The sequence below is a fragment of the Danio rerio genome, chromosome 9 (assembly GCF_049306965.1).
Source record: "Danio rerio strain Tuebingen ecotype United States chromosome 9, GRCz12tu, whole genome shotgun sequence".
Lineage (NCBI taxonomy): Eukaryota > Metazoa > Chordata > Actinopteri > Cypriniformes > Danionidae > Danio > Danio rerio.
In genome coordinates this window covers 44,488,298-44,510,991 of record NC_133184.1, presented here as the reverse complement: position 1 = coordinate 44,510,991, position 22,694 = coordinate 44,488,298, and the positions used below count along the sequence as shown (strand labels likewise).

The following is a 22,694-nucleotide window of genomic DNA, read 5'->3' as shown; positions in this document are numbered from 1 at the left end:
TTTATTTTGTTGTATTCGCATTGTGCAGTGCTATGTGTCATGCTTAATTGTATTTTAGAGAAATTAAGAAAGTTACTTTTAAAGGCACTATTCAATATCAATGTATCACTTTTTATTAATTGTATGTTTTATGTAATAGCAAAGATGTTGCTCACATTCATGTATACTTTATAGATGTACCTGCTCCTCCAGTCAACCCAAGAGTCACAGACACAACAAAGACAACAGCTGAACTGCATTGGGGCAAACCACTAAGTGATGGTGGCATGGAAGTCACTGGATACTTTGTTGAGCACAAAAAGGAGGGAGAAGAAGAATGGATAAAAGATACATCTGTACCTTTGAGAATCACTGAGTTTGTTGTCCCAAATTTGGAAGCTGGACTGAAGTATCATTTTAGAATAAGTGCAATGAATGCAATGGGTGTAGGTGAACCAGCACAAACAGCGGATGCTGTTCAAATAGTAGAACGTGAAGAAATCCCTGATTTAGAACTTGATGTAGAACTAAGAAGAACTTTAGTTGTTAGGGCAGGTGCTTCAATTCGTATATTTATTCCTATTAAAGGACGTCCAACCCCTACAGTGACATGGACAAAAGAGGATTCACCATTGAAGACCCGTGCAATTATTGACAATACTGAATCATACACCCTGTTGGTTATTCCTGACTGCAATAGACGTGATGCTGGAAAATATGATTTAACATTAGAGAATGCAGCTGGAAAGAAGACTACTTCTGTGGTTGTTAGGGTTTTGGACTCACCTGGGCCTCCTCTCAATCTGAAAACTACAGCTATTGACAAAGAAAGCATTACATTGGCATGGGAAATGCCTCTTATTGATGGCGGTGCCAAGATCACTAATTACATCATTGAAAAGAGAGAGTCTACCCGCAAGGCATATGCTGCTGTTATCACAAAATGCGAGAAATGCTCTGTCAGAGTTTCAGATCTAGGAGAGGGTTTGGAATATTATTTCAGAGTTTCTGCTGAAAATGAATATGGCATTGGTGAAGCAGTTGAAACCCCAGACCCGATCAGAGTATCTCAAGCACCAACTCCTCCAGAAAATGTCACCATTACTGATGTCACAAAGCACACAGTTGGACTTACATGGACTAAACCAAAGCATGATGGCGGAAGTAGAGTAACTGGGTATGTAATTGAGGCACAAAAGAAAGGAACAGATCAGTGGTCCCACGTGACAACCATTAAGAATTTGGACTTAACTGTGAAAAATCTTAATGAAAATGAAGAATATGTATTCCGTGTGATGGCTGTAAATAGTTCTGGGCGAAGTCATCCTCGTGTAAGCAAGCATGTTGTTATCAGAGAACAAAATTCAGAACCAGAATTTGACCTCCGAGGTGTGTGTCAGAAGACAGTTATCGCCAAGGCCGGTGAAAATATAAAAGTTGAGGTGCCTGTTTCTGGTCGTCCTAAACCAACAGTTTCCTGGCAGAAAGATAATCAAGCCCTCAAATTAACACAACGGACAATGATTGAAAATACTGCCACCTCAAATATCTTGATCATAAATGAATGTTTAAGAAGTGACAGTGGAATATACTCAATGACAGGAAAGAACATTGTTGGCTCAGTCACAGAGAACATAACAGTAAAGGTGCATGATGTGCCTGGACCACCAAAGGGACCAATTAAACTGGACAAAATAACACGTACATTTATTGAATTTTCATGGGAAACTCCTGAAAATGATGGAGGTGTACCAATCAATAACTATGTAGTAGAAATTAGGGAAACTACTAGCCAGTCATGGGTAGAGTTGTCCTCATTGATTATTCGTACAACATTCAAAGCAACACGTTTAACTACAGGAGTTGAATATCAATTCCGGGTAAGGGCCAAAAACAGATATGGTACAGGGCCTCCAATAACCTCAGAGGCAGTGGTTGCTGCATATCCATTTAAGGCACCTGGACCACCTGGAACACCTAAAGTTGTTGCATTTACTAAGGACACAATGACAATTGGCTGGAATGAGCCCGTTTCTGATGGTGGAAGTGAAGTTATTGGTTACTATGTTGAAAGAAAGGAAAGGAACAGCATTGTTTGGCATAGAATCAGCAAGACAATGGTGGTTGGAAATCTGTTCAAATCCACAGGACTAGAGGATGGTGTAGCATATGAATTCCGTGTGTTTGCTGAAAACATAGCTGGAATTGGAAAACCAAGCAAAGCATCTGAACCTTTGCTAGCTCTTGATCCAGTGGATCCACCTGGTCAACCTGTCCCAGTCCTTGTGTCCAAAAATGCCATCACTATTCAGTGGACAAAGCCAGAGTATGATGGTGGATTCAAAATTACTGGCTATACTGTTGAAAAAAGAGATCTTCCAGCTGGTCGCTGGATGAAAGCTAACTTTACAAATATCATTGAAACTACATTCACAATAAGTGGTCTTACACAAGAGGCATCTTATGAATTCCGTGTCATTGCAAGAAATTCAGCAGGTGCTGTTAGTAATCCATCAGAACCATCAGATCCAATTATTTGCAAAGATGATGTTGTAGAACCAAGAATAATGGTTGATGCTAAATTTAAAGACGTTGTCCTTGTCAAAGCTGGAGAGTTGTTCAAACTTGAAGCTGATGTTGCAGGTCAGCCATTACCATCCATGGTTTGGACAAAAGATGGAAAAGATGTTGAAAACACATCCAAACTACAGATCAAAATGACAGAACTTACAGCAGCATTGATAAACAAAGATTCTATCAGAAAGGATGGTGGGGAATTTATTCTGACTGCAACAAATGTTGGTGGCTTTGCTAAGCATGTCTTCAATGTAAAGGTTCTTGATAGACCAGGGCCCCCACAAGGACCACTGGCTGTTTCTGACATTACAGCAGAAAAATGTGTGCTCACCTGGAAACCACCTACAGATGATGGTGGTGCAAATATCGAACAATATGTTATTGAAAAACGTGAGTCAAGCAGACTTGCTTGGACAAATGTGGCATCAGAATTGCAGGTTAATCAGTACCAAGTGACAAAGTTGCTCAAAGGAAATGAATACATATTCCGAGTTATGGCTGTTAACAAGTATGGTGTTGGAGAGCCTATTGAATCTGAAGCGATAATTGCAGAAAATCCATATTTACCACCAGGTCCTCCACAAACACCAGAGATAACAGCGGTCACCAAAGATTCTGTAGTCATCTGTTGGGGTGCACCAGCTAGCAATGGTGGAAGTGAAATCACCAACTATCGTATTGAGAGAAGAGACAGGATAAGTTTACGCTGGGTAAAATGCAACAAAAAGAAAGTTACTGACTTGCATTTTAAGATTACAGCTCTTGTTCCAGGCCATGAATATGAATTCAGGGTTTTTGCTGAAAATGCTGCTGGAATAAGTGAACCAAGTCCTTCGTCACCATTTGTTAAGGCCACAGATGCACTTTTCAAACCAGGTCCACCTGGTAATCCAAGAATCCTGGACACAACAAGTTCTTCCATCACACTTGCTTGGAACAAACCAATTTATGATGGTGGCTCTGAAATTACTGGATATATGGTCGAAACCTGTATTCCTGGAACTGAAGAGGAGGAATGGACAATTGTCTCCCCTAAGGATGGTGTAAAAGGGACATCATTTACAATCACAAATCTTAAAGAAAACCAAGAATATAAAATCAATGTGTCAGCTCTAAATAGTGAAGGTGTTGGGGAAGCAGCACCTGTACCAGGTTCACCCAAAGCAGAAGAACGACTCATAGCACCAGAAGCTGACCTTGATGCTGATCTTCGTAAGATTGTGAATATTAGAGCTTGCAATACACTAAGACTTTTTGTGCCAATTAAAGGTAGACCAACACCAGAGGTAAAATGGTCAAGAGAGAATGATGAACCATTAGACAGGGCTACCATTGAAACTACATCATCTTTTACATCACTGGTTGTTGGCAATGTTAACAGATTTGACAGTGGTAAATACAATTTAACTGTAGAAAACAGTTCTGGAACAAAGACAGTCTCAGTAATAGTTAGGGTTTTAGACACACCTGGAGCACCACAGAACCTAAAAATAAGCCAGGTTACTAAAGAATCTGTTTCACTTATTTGGGATCCTCCAATTAATGATGGGGGCACAAAAATTAAGAATTATATTGTTGAGAAGCGGGAGGCTACAAGGAAGGCATATGCTACAGTAAATTCCAATTGTCATAAAACTAATTGGACAGTTGACCAGCTCCAAGAAGGATGCAACTACTACTTCAGAGTTTTAGCAGAAAATGAATATGGCATTGGACTTCCTATTGAGACTGGTGAATCTGTTAAAGTGTCTGAGAAGCCACTTCCACCAGGCAAGATAACACTTCAGGATGTTACAAAGACAACTGTGACATTGTCATGGGAAAAACCAGAACATGACGGAGGAAGTAGAGTGGTTGCATATGTTGTAGAGATGCAGAGCAAAGGAAGTGAAAAATGGTCACAAGCTGTGATTGTCAAAGTACCTGAAGCAGTCATTAGTGGTCTATCACCTGGTGAAGAGTATATGTTCCGTGTTTCTGCAAGAAATGAAAAGGGAACCAGTGATCCTCGTCAAATTGGTGTACCTGTGATTGCCAAAGACCTTGTAATTGCTCCCTCTGTTAAGATGCTGTTTTCCACCTTCACTGTACTTGCAGGAGAGGATTTGACCATAGATATTCCATATAATGCCCGTCCCAAAGCTACCATTTCATGGATTAAGGATGCAGTACCACTTAAACGAACAACCAGGGTCAATTTTTCCTCCACCGATAAAGAGCTAAATTTGGTTATTAAAGAGGCATGTAGAGATGATGTTGGGCAGTATAGCATCAAACTATCAAATACAGCTGGGGAAACAACAGTGGATATTGGAATTGTTGTTCTTGACAAACCTGGTCCCCCAACCGGCCCTGTTAATGTTGATGAAGTAACATCTGATAGTATTACAGTCTCTTGGAAACCACCAGAGTATGATGGTGGCTGCACCATTAATAATTACATAGTAGAAAAGAGGGACACATCCACTACAAATTGGCAGATTGTAGCAGGGAATCTAGCAAGAACTCAAATTAAGGCAGGAAGGCTGAAGACAGGCTCTGAATATCAATTCAGAATATCAGCAGAGAACAGATATGGCAAAAGCCCTATTCTTGTATCTGAATGTATTGTTGCACAGTACCCATACAAACTACCGGGACCTCCAGGAACCCCTTTCTTGCAGTCTTCCACAAAAGATAGTATGATTATAGTATGGAATGAACCTGTCATTGATGGTGGATGCACAATCTTGGGATATCACCTTGAGAGAAAAGAGAGAAATAGCATTCTTTGGATGAAATTAAACAAAAGCCTAATTCAAGATACAACTTACAAAACCACAGGCCTTGAAGAAGGCATGGAGTATGAATACAGAGTTTATGCTGAAAACATTGTTGGCACTGGGAAGGCTAGTAAGCTCTCGGAGGGCTTTGTTGCCAGAGATCCTTGTGATCCTCCTGGAACACCAGAAGCACTTACAATCACTAAGAATTCTATTACAATTGTATGGACCAAGCCAGAGTATGATGGTGGAAGCAAAGTCACTGGGTACATTGTAGAAAAGAAGGAATTACCTGCAGGACGTTGGATGAAAGCAAATTTCACCAATGTCATAGAGACTGAGTATACGGCAACAGGTCTTACAGAGAATGAGAAATATGAGTTCCGTGTCATTGCGAGAAATGCTGCTGGAGTTTTTAGTGATCCCTCATATAGTACTGGACCTATCATGGCAAAAGATGAGATTGAACCACCACGCATCAGCATAAATCCAGAATACACTCAAACAATTGTTGTAAATGCAGGAGACAACTTCAAGATAGATGCAGATGTGCATGGAAAACCAATACCAACAATTTCTTGGCAGAAGGGTGAGCAGGAACTTGGAAACACCATATATCGTGAAATTAAAAGCACAGATAGCTATACCTGTTTGACTGTAAAGGAGGCCAAACTTGCTGATGGAGGTCAATATACTTTACTGCTGCAAAACCCTGGAGGAGAGAAAGCTGTACAAGTCAACATTTGTGTCCTAGATAAACCTGGAGCACCAGAGGGACCTATCTCTATCACAGGTGTAACCAATGAGCAGTGCTGCCTTGCTTGGAAACCCCCTAAACAAGATGGTGGAAGCAAAATCACTCATTATATTGTGGAAAGAAGAGAAACTAGCAGACTTCTTTGGACAGTTGTTGAACCAAAAGTCCAAGCTGTAAGTCTTAAAATAACAAAACTCCTGGAAGGAAATGAATATATTTTCAGAGTTTTAGCAGTCAACAAATTTGGTGTTGGAGAGCCCCTCCAATCAGGTGCAGTTGTTATCAAGAATCCATTCACACCCCCAGATGCACCGAAAGGACTGGAAGTGTCTAATGTGAAGAAAGATTCAATGGTCTTAACCTGGGAGGCCCCAACAAATGATGGCGGTACAACCATCACTGGTTATATTATTGAGAAACATGACAAGGAAGGTGTTAGATGGACCAGATGCAACATGAAATCAGTCACTAACCTTACATTTAAAGTTACCAGTCTCATGGAGAACCACCTATATGAATTCAGAGTTTCTGCTGAGAATGCTGCTGGGGTTAGTGAGGCAAGTTCTGCAACTGTGTTCTATAAAGCCCTGGATCCTGTTTTCAAGCCAGGTCCACCGCATAATCCAAAAGTGTTAGACATGACCAAATCATCTGTTGTACTAGCATGGGGAAAACCGATTTATGATGGAGGCTGTGAAATCCAGGGATATGTTGTCGAAGCATGTGAAGCAAGAGCAGCACCAGAAGAGACAAAAACTTCAGTAGAGGAAGGAAAGGCAGCCGAAGAAATACAAGAACAATGGACAATGTGCACTCCGCCAACAGGTGTTAAACTGACACGGTTTACAGTGGAAAATCTGAAAGAAAAGCAGGAATACAAATTCAGAGTTTGTGCAGTTAACAAGCTTGGTGTTGGGGAACATGCTGATGTTGCAGGGCCCATTTGTCCAGAGGACAAAACAGAGGAGCCAGATCTTGATATTGATGCTGAGTTTAGAAAGCTTGTACGTATTAAAGCAGGAGGTTCTCTTAGGATGTTCATTCCTTTCAAAGGAAGACCAACCCCACAAATTAAATGGGAAAAGGATGGTGAGCAGATTAAGGAATCAGCACAGATTGAGACCAGCAGCAGTTACACTTCTCTTGTGATTGACAAAGTCAGTAGGGTCAACAGTGGTAAATATACTGTCACTGCAGAAAACTCTACCGGTGCTAAATCTGAAACAATTATGGTTAAAGTCCTTGATACACCAAGTGCTCCACTTAACTTCAAAGTTAAAGAAATCACAAAGGAATCTGTTACTCTTACATGGGAGCCTCCATCTTTGGATGGTGGAGCAAAAATAAAAAATTACATTATTGAAAAACGTGAGAGCACAAGAAAAACATTCGCTGCAGTTGTCACAAACTGCCATAAACTCTCATGGAAAGTTGAACCGCTTCAAGAGGGCTGCAGTTATTATTTTAGAGTGCTTGCAGAAAATGAACATGGTGTAGGGCTACCTGCAGATATTGCTGATCCTTTGAAGATTTCAGAGGTGCCACAGTGTCCTGGAAAATTAAGCGTTGTAGATGTAACCAAAACAAGTGTATCTCTTTCTTGGGAGAAGCCCATTCATGATGGTGGCAGTAGAATACTACAATACCTTGTTGAAATGCAAGTCAAGGGTAATGAAAAATGGTCTGGCTGTGCTAATGTAAAAACATTGGAAGCTGTAATCAGTAATTTGAATCCAGGAGAAGAATACACTTTCAGAGTAATTGCTGTCAATGAAAAAGGAAAGAGTGATCCAAGAACACTTGCTGTCCCAGTGCAAGCAAAGGATCTTGTCTTCGGGCCTGATGCAAGACCTACATTTAGCAGCTACAGTGTTCTTGTTGGAAAAGACCTTCAAGTTGAAATCCCAGTTTTTGGTCGTCCAAAGCCAAAGGTCCAATGGACAAAGGATGGTGCAGCCCTGAAGTTCACAACAAGGGTTAACATTTCTAACACAGCACGCAGCACCGTTCTTAGCATCAAAGAAGCAGCTAGAGAAGACGGAGGGATGTATGGTATCAATGTGTCCAATGCTGTTGGACAAAAGGATGCAACTATTGAAATTATCACTCTTGATAAACCTGGTCCACCAACTGGCCCTGTGCGATTCGATGAGGTAACTGTGACAAGTGTTACATTGTCATGGGATCCTCCAAAGTTTACTGGTGGTTGCCCAATTTCAAATTACATTGTGCAAAAGAGAGATACAACTACTACAACATGGGAGAATGTTGCAATTTCATTGGCAAGAACAACACTTAAAGTACTACGACTGAAAACTGGTGCTGAATATCAATTCAGAATTATTGCTCAAAACAGGTATGGCAAGAGCTATGCCTTGGACTCTTCAGCCGTTGTTATTCAGTATCCATATAGAGAACCAGGACCACCAGGAACTCCATTTGTGTCATGCCTATCAAAGGACCACATGATTGTTGAATGGCATGAGCCAGTGTCAGACGGAGGCAGTAGCATTATTGGATATCATCTTGAACGTAAGGAGAGAAACAGTATTCTCTGGACAAAGATAAACAAGACACTGATTCAAGAAACACAATTCAAAACTGGTCCCTTAGAGGAAGGTATCGAATATGAGTTCAGAGTTTATGCTGAAAATATTGTTGGCATTGGAAGGTGCAGTAAAATCTCTGAAGGCTTTGTTGCTCGTGATCCATGTGACCCTCCTGGAACCCCAGAAGCTGTCCGCGTGAGCAAAAATGCTATTACTATCCAATGGACTAAGCCAGAGTATGATGGTGGAAGTGTTATTACTGGTTATACTGTTGAGAAACGTGATCTCCCAGAAGGACGCTGGATGAAAGCAAGCTTTACAAATGTGATTGAAACTGATTTTACTGTCACTGGGTTAACAGAAGGTGCCAAGTATGATTTCAGGGTAATCGCAAAGAATGCAGTTGGTACAATCAGCAAACCATCATACAACAGTGGACCTATTGCTGCATTGGATGAGGTAGAGCCACCAAAGTTCTCAATTGACCCAGAATATACTCAGGCTCTTGTTGTGAATGCTGGTGATACATTCAAACTTGATGCTGATGTACATGGTAAGCCAGTACCTACAATCCAGTGGTTTAAAAATGACAAGGAGCTTGAAAACACTATTAGATGTGACATCAAGAATACAGACAACAGAGCACTGATTATAGTAAAAGATGCAGTTAGGCAAGATGGTGGAAATTACATTCTCCAGCTCAATAATATTGCTGGCTCTCAAACTGTTCAATTCAGTGTGAAAGTGCTTGATAAACCAGGTCCACCAGAAGGGCCTCTCCGTGTCACAGGTGTGTCGAGTGATAAATGCACACTGATATGGCGTCCACCACTTGATGATGGAGGAAACACTATCACTCATTACATAATTGAGAGGCGTGAGACAAGTCGACTTGCTTGGGCTGTGGTCTGTAATGATTGCAAAACAACAACATACAAAGTGACAAAGCTCTTGGAAGGCAACGAATATATATTCCGTGTCATGGCTGCCAACAGTTATGGGATTGGTGAGCCAATTGATGCACCATCTATAATAATGAAAGATCCATTTATTCATCCAGGATCCCCCCAAATTATTGAGGTAACAAATATTGCAAAAGACTCCATGACTGTTTGCTGGAGTGCACCGGATAGTGATGGTGGCAGTGAAATTATTGGCTACATCATTGAGAAGAGAGACCGATCTGGAATTAGATGGACAAGATGCAACAGGCAAAAAGTAACTGATGTGTGCTTCAGGGTGCATGGCCTAATTGAGGATCATGAGTATGAATTTAGAGTGTCAGCTGAAAATGCATCTGGAATTGGAGAACCAAGCTTGCCAACTTCCTACTACAAGGCTTGTGATCCCAAATATAAACCTGGATCACCCATGCATGCCAATGTTGTTGATACCACCAAGAATTCAATAACAGTGGCTTGGGGTAAACCTCTTAATGATGGAGGGTGCGCAATTCAAGGATATATTGTTGAGATTTGCAAGGCTGAAGAAGAAGAATGGACTATGTGCACCCCCCCTACTGGCTTACGTGTTAATAAATTTGAAATCACTAAGCTTGTAGAACAACAAGAATATAAGATTCAAATATGTGCCATTAATAAACTAGGTGTCGGAGAACCTGTGGTTATTCCAGGAACTGTAAAGCCTGAGGACAAACTGGAGACCCCTGAAATTCACCTAGATTCAGAGTTAAGAAAAGGTATTGTTGTTCGTGCTGGAGGGTCAGTAAGAATAAATGTACCATTCAGAGGTAGACCAACACCAGATATCAAATGGACTAAAGATGAAGGTGAATTGTCAGAAAAAACTGTGCTTGAAAAGGGCCTTAACTTCACCCATCTTTCTATTGACTCATGTGATAGGAGGGATTCTGGAAAATATACTGTGACTCTGCAGAATAGCAGTGGCTCTGTATCTGAATTTGTGACAGTTAAAGTGTTAGACACACCTGGAGCACCATTAAACCTTGTAGTTAAGGATATCAAGAAAGACTCTGTCACACTTGTTTGGGAACCACCACTCATTGATGGAGGAGCAAAGATTAAGAATTATGTTGTTGACAAGCGTGAATCTACAAGAAAAGCCTATGCAAATGTAACAACCAAGTGCAGTAAGACAACGTACAAGGTGGAAAACCTTGCAGAGGGGGCTATGTATTACTTTAGAGTTATGGCTGAAAATGAATATGGTGTTGGTGTGCCAGTTGAAACAAAAACTGCTTCAAAAGCATCTGAAGTCCCTCTGCCTGTTCGAAAAGTGATGTTGACTGATGTGACAAAAATAAGTGCATCTCTTGCCTGGGATAAACCAGAGGATGATGGAGGTAGTAGGATTGCAGGATACTTGATTGAAATGCAGCCCAAAGGAACTGACAAATGGGGCGTAGCAACAAATGTTAAAACATGTGAAGGAACAGTCACTGGACTGACTAGTGGTCATGAATATTTGTTCCGTGTGCTGGCATACAATGAGAAAGGAAAAAGTGAGCCAAAGCCTCTTGCTGCTCCTGTTATTGCCAATGACCTCACAATTGAGCCAAGTCTAAAGTTACAGTTTAACACATACAGTGTCAAGTCTGGAAAAGATTTCAAACTTGAAATACCCATTTTTGGACGTCCAAAACCAAAGATCACTTGGTCAAAGGATGGACAACAACTTAAAGTAACATCTAGAGTTACAACATCCAACACACCAACATCAACAATCCTGCAAATAACAGAGGCCTGTAAAGATGACCTTGGAAAGTATGCAGTTACTGCAACAAACAGCGTTTGTGCCATAACAGAAGATATCAATATCGTTATCCTGGATAAACCTGGTCCACCCACAGGACCAATAAAAGTAAATGAAGTAAGCAACAACTCTGTTTCCATCTCATGGGAACCACCAGAGTATACAGGAGGCTGCCAAGTCAAGCATTACATTGTTGAAAAGCGAGATACCACAGAAAGTACTTGGCAGACTGTTGCTGGATCAGTTGCCAGAACATCCCTCAAAGTTACCAAGCTGAAAACTGGTGCTGAGTATCAGTTTAGAGTTGTTGCGGAAAACAGATATGGTAAGGGTGCACCTTTGGATTCAAAATCCATTGTTGTGCAATATCCTTATAAACCACCTGGGCCACCTGGTACTCCATACGTGAAATCTGCCACTAAGGATCAAATGACAATTGAGTGGAATGAACCTGTGATTGATGGTGGCAGTTCAGTGATTGGATACCACCTAGAGAGTAAAGAAAGAACAAGCATTCTATGGACAAAATTAAACAAAACCCTTATTACTGATACAGTTTTCAAAATATGCAATCTTGAAGAAGGCATTGGATATGAATTTAGGGTATATGCTGAAAACATCGTTGGTATTGGTAGAGCAAGCAAAGTTTCAGAGAGCTTTGTGGCCCGTGACCCATGTGATCCACCCGGAACGCCTGAGGCTGTTGCAATATCAAAGGACCACATTAAAATTCAGTGGACAAAGCCACAATATGATGGTGGCAGCAAAGTGACTGGATATATTGTTGAAAGAAGAGATTTGCCTGAGGGTCGATGGATGAGGGCTAACTTCACCAATGTAATTGAGACAGAATTTACAGTAACAGGCATAACAGTAAACAATCAGTATGAATTTAGAGTAATTGCAAGAAATGCAGTGGGTGTTTTTAGCGAGCCCTCAGACAGCACTGGACCAATTACTGCTACAGATGAAATTGAACCTCCTAGTGTTTCAATGGATCCGAAGTACAAAGATGTCATTGTTGTCAATGCTGGAGACAACTTGGTTTTAGATGCAGATATACATGGAAAACCCACACCTGATATTCAATGGCTAAAAGAGGGAAAGGAAATGGATAAGACACTGCGCATTGAAAGACGAAGCACACAAAAATATGCTTCTATTACAATAAAAGACTGTACAAGATTGGATGGTGGACACTATGACCTCATTTTAAGTAACAGTGGAGGAACAAAAACAGTTCCAATAGCAGTAAAAGTTCTTGACAGACCAGGTCCCCCAACAGGACCACTACGAGTTGCTGGCATCATGTCTGATAAATGCCATCTGTCTTGGTCTGAGCCTTCTCAGAATGGTGGCGCTAATATTTCTCATTACATTCTTGAGAAAAAGGACACTAGCAGGCTCTCATGGACTGTTGTTGATTCCAACATTCCTACTGTGACTTATAAAGTGACCAAACTTCTGTCAGGTGATGAGTACATCTTTAGAGTTATGGCTGTTAACAAATACGGTATTGGTGAACCTCTGTTTTCAGAGGCAATTACTGCACGCAATCCATACAAACCACCAAGTGCACCATCTGCACCAGAAGCAAGTGAAATAACAAAGGATTCAATAACTCTATCATGGAACGCCCCAGAGAGTGATGGAGGAGCAGAAATTACCTGCTATCACTTGGAGAAGCGTGACAAAGATGGAGTAAGGTGGACTAAATGCAACCGTCAGAAGCTGACTGATCTGCACTTCAAAGTAACTGGTCTGTCAGAGGGACATTTCTATGAGTTCCGTGTGTCTGCTGAGAATGAAACTGGCGTGGGAGAATGTAGTGATTTATCTCTGTTTTATAGGGCAATAAATGCTACAACCCCCCCAGGCCCACCTCATCATCCTAAAGTGACAGATTACTCAAGCTCTTCTGTCTCCCTGTCTTGGGCAAAACCTGCTTCTGATGGTGGTGCGTATATTAAGGGTTATATTGTAGAGATGAAAGAGGTTTCTTCAGAGGAATGGATAATATGCACACCTCCAGCTGGTATTCAAGCATCACGCCTCACAATTGAAAACCTGAAGGAAAACGCTGAATATAACTTCCGTGTTTGCGCAATTAATTCTGAGGGAGTTGGTGAACCTTCAGATGTTCATGGATCGGTAACTGCATCTGAAAAGATAGAAGCCCCTGAGATTGAACTTGATGCTGACCTCAGAAAGGTTGTCTCTGTACGTGCAGGAGGATCACTTCGTCTTTTCATCACAATTAGAGGTCGACCTGAGCCATCTGTCAAATGGGAAAAAGAGGATGGGACTCTAACTGAACGTGCTCAGATTGAGTCCACTAGTTCATATACCATGCTTGTAATTGACAATGTCAATAGATTTGACAGTGGAAAGTATGTGTTAACTCTTGAGAATAAGAGTGGCACAAAATCTGCATTTGTGAATGTGAGGGTGCTTGATACACCAAGTTCTCCACAGAAGTTTGAAGTGAAAGATGTGAAAAAAGATTCAGTGACTCTCTACTGGGACCCACCACTTACAGATGGTGGGGCTAAAATAACCAATTATGTTGTTGAAAAGCGAGAGTCAACAAGGAAAGCTTATACGACTGTTACCAGCAACTGCACACAGACATCCTTTAAAGTTGATGAACTGCAAGAAGGAGGCATTTTCTACTTCCGTGTATGTGCTGTAAATGAGTATGGCTTTGGTGTAATGGCAGAAACAAAGAATCCTATAAAGGTTGCACAGGTACCTATGCCTCCAGGAAAAATAACTCTTGTGGATGTCACAAAGAGTAGTGTGACACTTACTTGGGTAAAGCCTGCCCATGATGGAGGCAGTAAAATCATCTGCTACAATGTAGAAATGCAACCCAAGAGTAGTGATAAATGGGGTGTAAGTTGTACAGTTAAAGTCCCAGAGGCTACTGTAAGCAACCTCACACCTAATGAAACATACTCATTCAGGATTATTGCAATGAATGAGAAAGGCAAGAGTGAGCCTCAAGAGCTTGGTGTACCTGTAGTAGCTAAAAATATTGAGATTGAACCCTCTGTTCATTTGCTGTTCAACACATACAGTGTTAAGGCTGGAGATGATCTTACTGTGGAGGTTCCTTTGAGAGGCAGACCAAAGCCAGTTGTGTCTTGGAAGAAGGACGGCCTTCCTTTAAGGCAAACAACCTCTTTATCGATTATCAATACTATGGTATCCAGCAAAATTGTAATCAAAGAAGCCGCAATTGAACATGTTGGGAAATATGAAATCACTCTAGCTAATACGGCAGGCACCAAGTCCACAGATATTGCCATAGTTGTTCTTGATAAACCTAGCCCACCAGCTTCAGTGAAGGTTGATGCTGTGACTTCTGACAGTATTACATTGTCATGGGCCCCCCCAGAATATGATGGTGGATGCTCTATCAGCAATTACATAGTTGAGAAGAGAGATACCAACACAACAGAGTGGCAGATTGTTTCAACAAATGTTGCCAGAACCTCAATCAAGGTACCTCGATTGACACAGGGTTCTGAGTACCAATTCCGCATTTATGCAGTGAATCGCTATGGAAAGGGTAAGCAAATTGACTCTCCAGGCATTACTGCAGAGTACACATTCAAACAGCCTGGTCCACCTTCTACACCTCGAGTAGCTCATGCCACCAAGGCCTTTATGCTTGTAACATGGAATGAGCCAGTTAATGATGGTGGTAGTACAGTCATCGGATATCATTTAGAACGCAAGGAGAGAACCAGTATTCTTTGGACAAAGGTTAACAGGACACTCATCAAAGATACTGAATTTAAGGTGACTGGCATTGAGGAAGGCATGATGTATGAATTCCGAATCTATGCAGAAAATATTGCTGGAATTGGCAAAGCAAGCAAAGCAAGTGAGCCCATAGCTGCACGTGATCCCTGTGATCCTCCTGGCCAACCAGTGATAACAAGCATTACCAAATCATCTGTCTCTCTTTCTTGGACAAAGCCTGAATATGATGGTGGAGCCAAAGTCACTGGTTACATAATTGAACGTAGAGATCTCCCAGAGGGCCGCTGGATAAGATGCAATTTTACCAATGTTGTGGAGACTTACTTTGATGTAACTGGCCTTACAGTAGATGAAAAATATGATTTCCGTGTCACCGCAAAGAATGCTGCTGGACTGTTTAGTGAACCATCTGATAACACTGGTCCCATAACTGTTAAGGATAATGTAGATCCACCTCGTATTATGATGGATGTCAAGTTCAGAGATGTTGTTTTAATAAAATCTGGGGAAATCCTGAAGATTAATGCTGACATTGCAGGACGCCCTCTTCCTGTTGCATCTTGGACAAAGGATGGACATGAAATTGAACGCAAAGCTAGAATACAGATAACTGGAACAGATACTAGTACTGTAATAGTAATTAAAGACTGCAAAAGGAGCGATTCTGGACTGTATGCTTTGACTTTACAGAATGTTGTAGGAAGTGTCACCACACCAGTAAACTGTGTTATTCTTGATAAACCTGGGCCTTCAGCGGGACCACTGTCAGTTACAGGACTCACAGCAGAGGAGTGCACATTATCATGGGGACCACCACAAGAAATTGGGGGTGCTGAAATAACACACTATGTTGTTGAGAAACGAGAAACCAGTCGATTGGCATGGACTCTTGTACACGGAGAGGTTAAAACCAGAACATTAAAGGTTACTAAGCTCCTGAAAGGAAATGAGTACATATTCAGAGTATTAGCAGTCAACAAGTTTGGACTTGGTGAAGCCCTAGAAAGTGAAATCGTCAGGGTCACTGATCCATACACTATCCCAACAGCTCCAACAAATGTTGAAATTACAAGTGTAACAAGTGAGGAAATGACTCTATCTTGGGCAAAGCCTACATCTGATGGAGGCAGTGAGATCCTGGGGTATATAATTGAAAGACGAGAGAAATCTGGTCTTCACTGGGTTCGTGTGAACAGAGAGCTTGTGAAAGACACCACAGCTGAGATTTCAAAAGTAAGACGAGGATGTGAGTATGAGTTTAGAGTTTATGCTGAAAATGCAGCAGGTTTAAGTCTAGCCAGTGACCCATCACCTTCAGCAAGGGCGGAGGATGCACTTTTGGCACCATCCCCACCAACTAAACCGAAGATTCTGGATTATAACAAAAATTCTATTACTATTGCCTGGAAAAAACCATTATCAGATGGTGGTGCCCAAATCCTTGGATACAGCGTTGAATACAAGAAATCTGAGGATGAGGAATGGATTGTGGCTATTCAAATGACAAAAAGCAATGAATTCATCGTTTCTGGTCTTACAACTGATGTTGAGTATGTATTTGCTGTTAAAGCAATTAACAAAGTTGGTGTCAGTGAACAGTCACCTACCTCTGAGCCGCAGTCAGCAACAGAGAGAAAGGAGGAACCTGAGTTTGATGTTGACATTGAGATGCGAAAGACTTTAATTGTCAAGCACGGAAGTTCATTTACCTTGATGGCACCATTTAAGGGAAAGCCAGTACCTTCAGTTACATGGAATAAAGAGGAAGTTGATCTCAAAGCAAGAGCAAGCATAGAATCAACAGAAACGTACACATCCATTACTATTGAGAATGCAACAAGAAATGACTCTGGACAGTACATTGTTACTTTGGACAATGGTGTTGGAACTGCGTCTTTGCCAATGGTGGTCAAAGTCCTTGATACCCCTGGACCACCAACTAATGTGAAAATTACAGAAGTCACCAAAGATTCTGCTACAGTTACTTGGCAACCTCCAGAAAATGATGGAGGAGATGCTGTTAAGGCTTATCATGTTGAGAAACGTGAAGCAAGCAAAAAGGCCTGGGTATGTGTATCAAGCAACTGTCACAGTCTGACATACAAGGTTGAAGACTTACAAGAAGGTGCAATCTACTACTTCAGAGTTAGTGGTGAAAATGAGTTTGGTACAGGTGTACCTGCTGACACTAAAGATGGAACCAAGATTGCAGGTAAAATCATTAACTTTTATAGCCTAGTATTTTGATTGTTAATCATAATTTTTCATTTATATTTTACTTAAATGATTTTACATTTGCACCTACAGAAAAACCAAGTCCACCTGCTAGACTGGGCGTTACTGCAGTAACAAAGAATAGCATCACCATTGCATGGTCAAAACCAGAGTTTGATGGTGGAAGCCGAATAACTAGCTACCTCATTGATGCCCTCGAAAAGGGTCAACAGAAGTGGGTTAAATGTGCCACAGTAAAAACAAACATGCACATCATTAAGAGCCTAAGAGAAAATGGAGAGTACTTTTTCAGAGTTCGGGCTGAGAATCATGCTGGACTCAGTGAGCCCAAAGAAATGATAATCCCTGTGGTTGTGAAAGAACAACTTGGTGAGTCTTAATTCATTTAATTACTTTAAAATGTATCATATTTGAATGATCTATTTATCATAAATGATTACTTTTTTGTTTAATTTGGTTTACAGATCCCCCTGAATTTGATATGAAAAATTTTCCACATAACACTGTTTATGTGAGAGCAGGATCAAATCTGTCGTTTGAGCTTCCTCTCTCTGGCAAACCAATGCCAAAGGTCACAATGACTAGAGGCAATGCTCCAGTTAAGTGTGGCAAGCGATTTAGTTTTGAAGTAACTCCTGAAAGTCTTAATATCAATCTCAAGGAAAGTATTGCAAGTGATGCTGGAAGATATGACATTGTTGCCTCAAACACAAGTGGAACCACCAAGATGTTTGTAATCATATTGGTTTTGGATAGACCAGGCCCACCAGTTGGTCCTGTTGAGGTTAGCGATGTGGGAGAGACAAGCTTGTGTCTCAAATGGCTCCCTCCTTTGTATGATGGTGGCAGTCCTGTCACTAACTATGTTGTTCTTAAACGTGAAACAAGTACTCCAGCTTGGATTGAAGTGTCATCTTTAGTCACAAGAAATGCATTTAAAGTCACCAAACTTACAAAAGGAGAAGAGTACCAGTTTAGGATTAAAGCTGAGAATCGTTTTGGCATAAGTGACCACCTTGATTGTCAGTCAGTTACAGTGAAGCTTCCATACAGTGAGTATTTCGATAATACACACTCAAAATTATTTCTAGTTGTGTTTACATTTTTGTTAAATGTCTGCTGTTCTGTTGTCTGTTTTAGCTGTGCCTGGACCACCATCAACACCATGGGTTGGCTTTGTATCAAGAGAAAGCCTCACTGTTTGCTGGAATGATCCAGTTGTTGATGGAGGAAATCCAGTATTTGGATACCATGTCCAAATGAAAGAACGAAGCAGCATCCTTTGGCAGACATTGAACAAAACAGCAATCTCTGCAACTCAAATTAGAGTGACAAATATATGCCCTGGAATGATTTATGAATTCAAGGTAGCTGCAGAAAATGCAGCTGGTATTGGAAAATTCAGCAAGACATCAGAAGAAGTGTTAGCGATTGATGCCTGTGGTAAGCTTAATTATTGTTCTGTTTCAAAATATTGTGCAAATGAAGTATGAGTCTAACCAAATGTAGTGTCTATAAATTTCTTCACTGAATAAAAAAAATCTTGTTTTATTTCAGACCCACCAGCAAATGTGAGAATTTCAGAGGTTACAAAAAATTCAGTTAGCCTTGTATGGCAAAAACCACCTTTTGATGGTGGCAGCAAAATCACAGGCTACATGGTTGAGCGAAGAGATGCTCCAAATGGCAGATGGACAAAGGCAAACTTTACCAATGTCATTGATACTAACTTCACTGTGTCAGGCTTGACTCAGGATCAGTCATATGAATTCAGGATTTTTGCAAAGAATGTGGTTGGCTCAGTTAGCAACCCATCTCTAATTGCAGGACCAGTAACATGTGTAGACATTTCTGGTAAGTTTGCTGCTTCTGGTTATGTTGTGTTAAAATGGACAGCAATTTTATTACAATTTACCTTTCTGTCCTATTATTAGGTGCTCCAGTTATTGATCTGCCTCCAGAGTATTTGGATGTTGTGCAATACAAAGCTGGTGAATCATTTAAAATCAGACTGGGAATATCTGCTAAACCCTTACCCATGTTTGAATGGCTCAAAGATGAAAAAGAATTGGTGACAAGCTCTATTGTGTCAGTTGAGAACACAACTGACTCATCGGCCATCCTGATTAAAGATTCTACACGTCTTAATACTGGAACATATGAGCTTAAAATCAAGAATTCGTTTGGCACTGCATCTGCTTCTATCAGAGTACAGATTTTAGGTAAGTAATTCATTTTGGTCGATAAATATTTAAATGCAATTTCAATGTGAATGATTTTTCAATGTCTCTTCATTTCCTAATTGTAAATTAAAATACATTTTCATTCTGTAAACAGACAAACCTGGACCACCAGCTGGACACATTGAATTCAAATCAGTTTCTGCTGACAAGATAACAATTGCATGGGAACCAGTGACTGATGATGGAGGTGCCAAAGTAACTCATTACATTGTAGAAAAACGAGAAACAAGTAGAGTAGTGTGGTCAGTCATTTCGGAGGCAATGGAATCACGTATGGTCACTGTGCAAAAGCTGATCAGAGGAAATGAATATGTATTCCGTGTCAGAGGTGTCAACAAATTTGGAGTTGGGGATCCTCTGGAGTCTGAGCCTGTTATTGCCAAAAATGCATTTGGTAAGGAAATCATAAACTGAAATAGTTCACATATGTTTCAGTAATCTAGATTTTGCATTTAAGAATAACCACTCAACAACATGCTTTTCAGTGACTCCTGGACAACCTTCTACACCTGAAGCAACGGATATCACCAGAACTTCAATGCAGGTCATTTGGAATAAACCTGGTGTGGATGGTGGTAGCATGGTTACAGGGTACTATTTAGAGAGACGTGACAAGAAAAGCCTGCGTTGGGTAAAAGTGTACAAGGACCCCATTAGTGACACCAAAGCAAAGGTCCATCATCTCACAGAGGGAAATGAATATCAGTATCGTGTATGTGCAATCAATAAAGCTGGGGAAGGTCCATACACAGATGCCTCTGACTTCTACAAAGCTGCTGATCCAGTCGGTGTGTATTTTCACTAAGCTGTTAATTTTACATACATTGTGTGTAATTTTGAGTCCAATGGTTTTGAAAATTCTAATTAAGTTTTGTACGTTTTTCCTAGACCCTCCATATGAACCAACTAAGATGAAGGTGGTTGATTCAACTAAAACATCAATCACACTTGGATGGTCAAAACCAGAGTATGATGGAGGCAGTGAAATCACCAGTTATGTTGTAGAAAAAAGAGTTGGTGAAGATGGAGAATGGACAGTAATTAGCCAAAAGGGAGAAGTAAGAACCACAGAATATGTTGCTTCAGATCTTAAACCAGATGTTGACTACTACTTCCGCGTATCTGCTGTAAATTGTGCTGGTCGTGGAGACCCAATGGAAATGGAAGAACCAGTCCAAGCCAAGGACATACTTGGTATTTATTCATGTTGTAAAGTTTTAGATATCTTTGTGTACTTGATATTATTATTTTTTCTGATTTTACCAACAAAATTAATTATTTTTGATTGATATTTTGCAGAGGAAGCCCAGGTTGATACGGATGTTGCAATGAGAACACACTACATTGTGAAAGCTGGTAAAGATGTTGAAATCATGGTGCCCCTCAAAGGCAGACCAGCCCCAAGTGTTACATGGAAGAAGGAAGACCAAAATATTGACAACGATCCTCAATATAATATTCACAGCACAGACACTTCATCGTGTCTCATAATTACACAAGTTACTCGAAAGGACACTGGCAAATACACCATCAATATATCAAATGGTGTAGGAGAACCAAAGTCACTAACTTTATCTGTTAAAGTACAGGACACTCCAGCTGCTTGTAGGAATTTAATTCTGAAAGAAGTCACTCGTGGGAAAGTTACGCTTTGTTGGGAACCACCTCTGCAGGATGGTGGTGCTGAAATCACCAATTATGTTGTTGAGAAAAGAGACTCTTCAAAGCGAACCTATGCTTGTGTAACAAATAAATGCAAAGAAACCACATGTGCAATTGAAGAACTGTCTGAGAAGTCATCATTCTTCTTCCGTGTATTAGCAGAAAATGAGAATGGAGTTGGAGATCCATGTGAAACTGCAGAGCCAGTTAAAGCCACTGAGACACCAGGTCCAGTCAAAGACCTCTCTATGAAAGACTCCACAAAGACTTCAGTAACAATACAATGGAACAAACCAGATTATGATGGTGGTAGCATTATTACAGACTACATAATTGACAAGAAACTCCAAGGTCAAGAAGAATGGGCTCCTGCTGGTACAAACAAGCATTGCGAACATGAAGTTACAAAGCTTAAAGAACTCACTGAAATGTTTTTCAGAGTTTGTTCTAAAAATGAAAAGGGAACTAGTGATTTTGTTGAAATTGGACCAATTAAAGTAAAGGACTTCATAATTCCACCTGAGGCAAACCTTGAAGATTATCCTAACGGACAAATCAGTGTGCGTTTGGGACACAATGTTCACCTTGAATTGCCCTACAAGGGTAAACCTAGACCAACACTTCTTTGGTTAAAGGACAACTTGCCACTAAAGGAGAGTGAAAAAGTCCGCTTCAAAAAGACAGAAAACAAGGCCACTCTTATGATTAAAAATGTGGAGAAGGAAAATGAAGGAAAATACACACTTACACTTGACAACACATTCTTCAGAAAATCATTTCATGTACAGGTTATTACCCTCGGACCGCCTTCTAAACCTATTGGTCCCATTCGCTTGGATGAGGTCAGAGCAGAAAGTATAACTATATCTTGGGATGAACCAAATGATGATGGAGGTGGAGAAATCACTTGCTACACTGTTGAGAAACATGACACTTCTCAGACAGACTGGAAAATGGCTTGTTCAAGTGTGATTGGAACATCGTTCAAGGTACCCAACCTTATCAAAGGAACTCAGTATCAGTTTAGAGTCTGTGCAGAAAATAGATATGGTGTAAGCGAACCTTTGGTTTCACAAAATGTCATTGCCAAGCATGAGTTCAGACCACCTGGTCCACCAGGCATGCCATTTGTTTACAATGTAACAAATGATGGCATGACTATTCAGTGGGATGCACCTATCTTTGATGGAGGTTGTCCAGTTCTTGGGTTCCATGTTGAAAAGAAGGAGAAAAACAGCATAATGTGGCAAAAGGTTAACACCATCTTGATCAAAGAAATGGAGTACAGAATTAATGGTCTTATTGAAGGCTTGGCATATGAGTTCAGAGTCTATGCCCAAAATGATGCTGGATACAGTCGCATGAGTGATGCAAGCAAACCTGTTACGGCTGTGTCTCCAGTTGGTAAGTTCATCTTTAACGTGTT

The 22,694-nt window shown here is 40.7% G+C and overlaps 1 protein-coding gene across 50 annotated transcripts in view; it reads left to right on the top strand.

Annotated features, from left to right (window-relative positions):
- The window catches only part of ttn.1 (titin, tandem duplicate 1), a 140,941-nt gene that overhangs the window by 96,453 nt on the left and 21,794 nt on the right, over window positions 1-22,694 (top strand). For all 50 annotated transcript variants that reach the window (XM_073913141.1, XM_073913139.1, XM_073913125.1 and 47 more), the window contains 10 exons: window positions 175-17,340; window positions 17,436-17,732; window positions 17,828-18,415; window positions 18,504-18,806; window positions 18,921-19,217; window positions 19,298-19,585; window positions 19,701-20,000; window positions 20,092-20,394; window positions 20,495-20,800; window positions 20,906-22,672. In XM_073913141.1, the coding sequence (XP_073769242.1) occupies window positions 175-17,340; window positions 17,436-17,732; window positions 17,828-18,415; window positions 18,504-18,806; window positions 18,921-19,217; window positions 19,298-19,585; window positions 19,701-20,000; window positions 20,092-20,394; window positions 20,495-20,800; window positions 20,906-22,672 (21,615 nt within the window). The remainder of the gene's footprint in view (window positions 1-174; window positions 17,341-17,435; window positions 17,733-17,827; window positions 18,416-18,503; window positions 18,807-18,920; window positions 19,218-19,297; window positions 19,586-19,700; window positions 20,001-20,091; window positions 20,395-20,494; window positions 20,801-20,905; window positions 22,673-22,694) is intronic.